We start from the raw sequence: 2,992 nt of genomic DNA on the forward strand, positions 1-2,992 counted from the left end.
CCAAATTGGTTCATGGAAGGACTGGGTTCAAGCTTTCATAAAACAATACGGTCACGTGACGGACATAACACCCGACAGAATTACATTACAGAACATGAAAAAGAAGTCAAGTGAGAGCTTCAGACAGTATGCCCAACGATGGAGGGAGATGGCAATGCAGGTCCAACCATCTCTCTTAGAGAAGGAAACAACCATGTTTTTTATCAATACCCTGAAGGCCCCATTCATTAACCACATGTTGAGAAGCGCTACTAAGAGCTTCTCTGACATAATGATGTCTGGGGAGATGATAGAAAATGCGGTGAGATGTGGGAAGATTGAAGCGGGGGAAAGTACCAAGAGATTGGCTCCAAGAAGGAAAAAAAACGAGGTGAACAATGTGAGCGCATGTTATAAGGGTTATTCCAAGCCAGACACAGTAAGCCAGCTGAGGGCAGTGACTACTAGCCATCAAGGCTCCGCGAGTTAAGATTCCAACCCAAGGCCTAACACGGAAAGAGTCCAGTTCATGCTAATCCCAATGACGTATAGGGAGCTTTACCAGAATCTGTTTGATGCGCATGTGGTGTCTCCATTTTACCTGAAACCCATGCAACCTCTATTCCTAAAGTGGTATGACGCAAACGCGCAATACGAATACCATGCAGGAATTGCAGGGCACACAATTGAGAACTGCACGGCCTTCAAAAAATTAGTCGAAAGGTTCATAAAGATGGGCATTGTGAAGTTCTATGATCCCACAAAACCTAATGTGACGGGAAATCCATTACCCAGTCATTCAGACAATGGGGTAAACGCGATAGTCGAAAGTGGAGGGATGAGAACTAAGATGGACGTATCGGAGGTAAAGACCCCGTTGAGATGGGTCTGGAAGAAAATGGTGGAAGAAGGTTTAATTACACAAGATTTAGAGGAGAAGCCCGAATGAGCAAAGTACTACTGTGAATTCCACGACGAGGAAGGGCATGAGATCCAAAATTGTAATGAATTTAGGGCTCTGGTACAGAGATTGATAGAAAATAAAGAGATCGAATTCTTCGAGTATACCGAGGGCCAGAAAGGGGAAGATGTGTGCACGTCAGAGCAAGGGCCAATCAACAATGTCCATGGAGTCAGTCACCCGGTCGTAATTATATCCCGACTAAGAGTCAATGAAGTCGGAGTACCAATTACACCAAATGTCATAATTTAAAAGCCCGTTGCTTTCCCCTATAAAGATAGCAAAAGGGTTTCTTGGAATTACGACTGCAACGTAACGCTCCCGGGAGAGGAGAATCCAGTTGGCACTTCGAAGAAAGGTCAAGGCAAGGGTTTCTATACATGCAGTGGAAGGCGTTATACTCCAAACACAAAAGCAGAACCAGCTAAAGGAAAATCCGTGGTCGTTGAGCAAGAAAAGGAAAAGACAACCAGACCTGAATCACCTGTCAATGAGCCTGTAACTGAAAAGGAGGCTAAGGAATTCTTAAAATTCCTGAAGCACAGCAAGTACAGCGTTGTGGAGCAATTGCACAAACAGCCAGCTCGCATATCCGTACTAACCTTGCTTTTGAGTTCAGAAACTCACCGAAGTGCATTGATGAAGGTTTTAAATGAAACATATGTTGCGGATGATATCTCCGTCAACAAGCTCGATCGCCTGGTCAACAACATCAGTGCGGATAATTTTATTTTCTTTAATGATGATGAAATACCACCGGGAGGCATGAGATCTACAAAGGCCCTACACATTACCACTCGCTGCAAGGGATACACATTGCCGGGGGTATTGATTGATAATGGATCGGCATTGAATGTCATGCCCTTATCCACATTAAATAGGCTGCCAGTGGATAACTCTCACATGAAGACATGTCAAAACGTCGTGAGAGCATTCGACGGTACGGAAAGAAAAGTGATGGGAAGGATCGAGATACCTCTCTTGATTGGCCCAAATACATACGAGGTGGACTTCTTGGTAATGGACATCAAACCATCATACAATTGCCTGTTGGGGAGACCGTAGATTCACTCGGCGGGGGCAGTACCGTTATCCCTACACCAAAAGTTAAAGTTGGTAACTGAGGGTAGGTTGGTAACGATAAACGCGGAGGAAGACATCATTGCATCCGTCACCAGTGACGCACCGTACGTGGGTACGGACGATGAGACGATAGAATGTTCCTTTCGATCACTAGAATTCGTCAATACTACATTCATTATCAAAGGGAACAAGATCCCAATACCCAAAATATCCAAAACTACAAGGATGGGCCTGCGATTGACGGTCGGCAAAGGAGCCCTACCAGGAAGAGGACTTGGAAGATGCCTCCAAGGAAGGATCGAGGTACCAGTGTTAAGGGAAAAACGAGACCGTTTTGGCCTAGGATTTAAGCCAGACGCGAAGCAAAAGAAGAAAGAGCTAGAGAAAAGGCAAGAGATGAGAAGAGCGCGTCTGCGCGGTGAGGAGGTCAAGTGGGAACCAATGACCTTTCCTCATCTATCCCAAACGTTCGTGTCCGGAGGAACTATCCACCCGAAACAAGAGATGATAGTGAGGAAAGTGGTGGAAGAAATGTTAGAAAGTTTGAGCATTAACACCATATGCGAAGAAATAACCGAAGAAGGGAATTTATCTAGAATTCGCCCTTATATCTCGGGAAGTGTTTTGAACAATTGGACCGCGGAAGAGATCCCTGTAACTTTTAGAATTAACTCAGAGTAATGTTCAAAACAAGCTTATTGCTCTAAGCCTAGGGGCAATAAGAATCCTTTTATGAAATAGGCATATGCCCAAACATCGTTATTTTAATAAAAAATACATTCTTGCGTATCATCTTGAGCAAATATTCTTTTATTCTTTCTACTTCATTCATAATCATACCACACAAATCAAATATTCTTAGATTCTTTTGTTCTTTGGATTTCTTTCTTCATCCATAACAGGTTTCCAGATATCAATGATATGAGCAACGTTGCCAATGACTCAAAGATTCCTTTTGAGCAAGATTTA

The 2,992-nt window shown here is 43.6% G+C and overlaps 1 protein-coding gene across 1 annotated transcript; it reads left to right on the forward strand.

Annotated features, from left to right (window-relative positions):
- The first annotated feature begins 520 nt into the window (after nucleotides 1–520).
- LOC128282123 (uncharacterized) lies at nucleotides 521–2,704 on the forward strand. Its single transcript, XM_053020304.1, has 4 exons — nucleotides 521–844; nucleotides 1,007–1,111; nucleotides 1,196–1,957; nucleotides 2,006–2,704. The coding sequence occupies exons 1-4, from the start codon at nucleotides 521–523 to the stop codon at nucleotides 2,702–2,704; spliced, it is 1,890 nt and encodes a 629-aa protein (XP_052876264.1).
- Nucleotides 2,705–2,992: the final 288 nt, after the last annotated feature.

This window comes from Gossypium arboreum, chromosome 10, assembly GCF_025698485.1.
Source record: "Gossypium arboreum isolate Shixiya-1 chromosome 10, ASM2569848v2, whole genome shotgun sequence".
Taxonomy (NCBI): domain Eukaryota; kingdom Viridiplantae; phylum Streptophyta; class Magnoliopsida; order Malvales; family Malvaceae; genus Gossypium; species Gossypium arboreum.

Excerpts from the sequence above, each read along its gene's own strand:
- LOC128282123 (XM_053020304.1), top strand. The coding sequence starts at position 521 with ATGACGTATAGGGAGCTTTACCAGAATCTGTTTGATGCGCATGTGGTG. Across the intron at positions 845-1,006 it reads CTAAGATGGACGTATCGGAG|AGATTGATAGAAAATAAAGA; the intron begins GTAAAGACCCCG and ends GCTCTGGTACAG. Across the intron at positions 1,112-1,195 it reads CAATCAACAATGTCCATGGA|CCCGTTGCTTTCCCCTATAA; the intron begins GTCAGTCACCCG and ends ATAATTTAAAAG.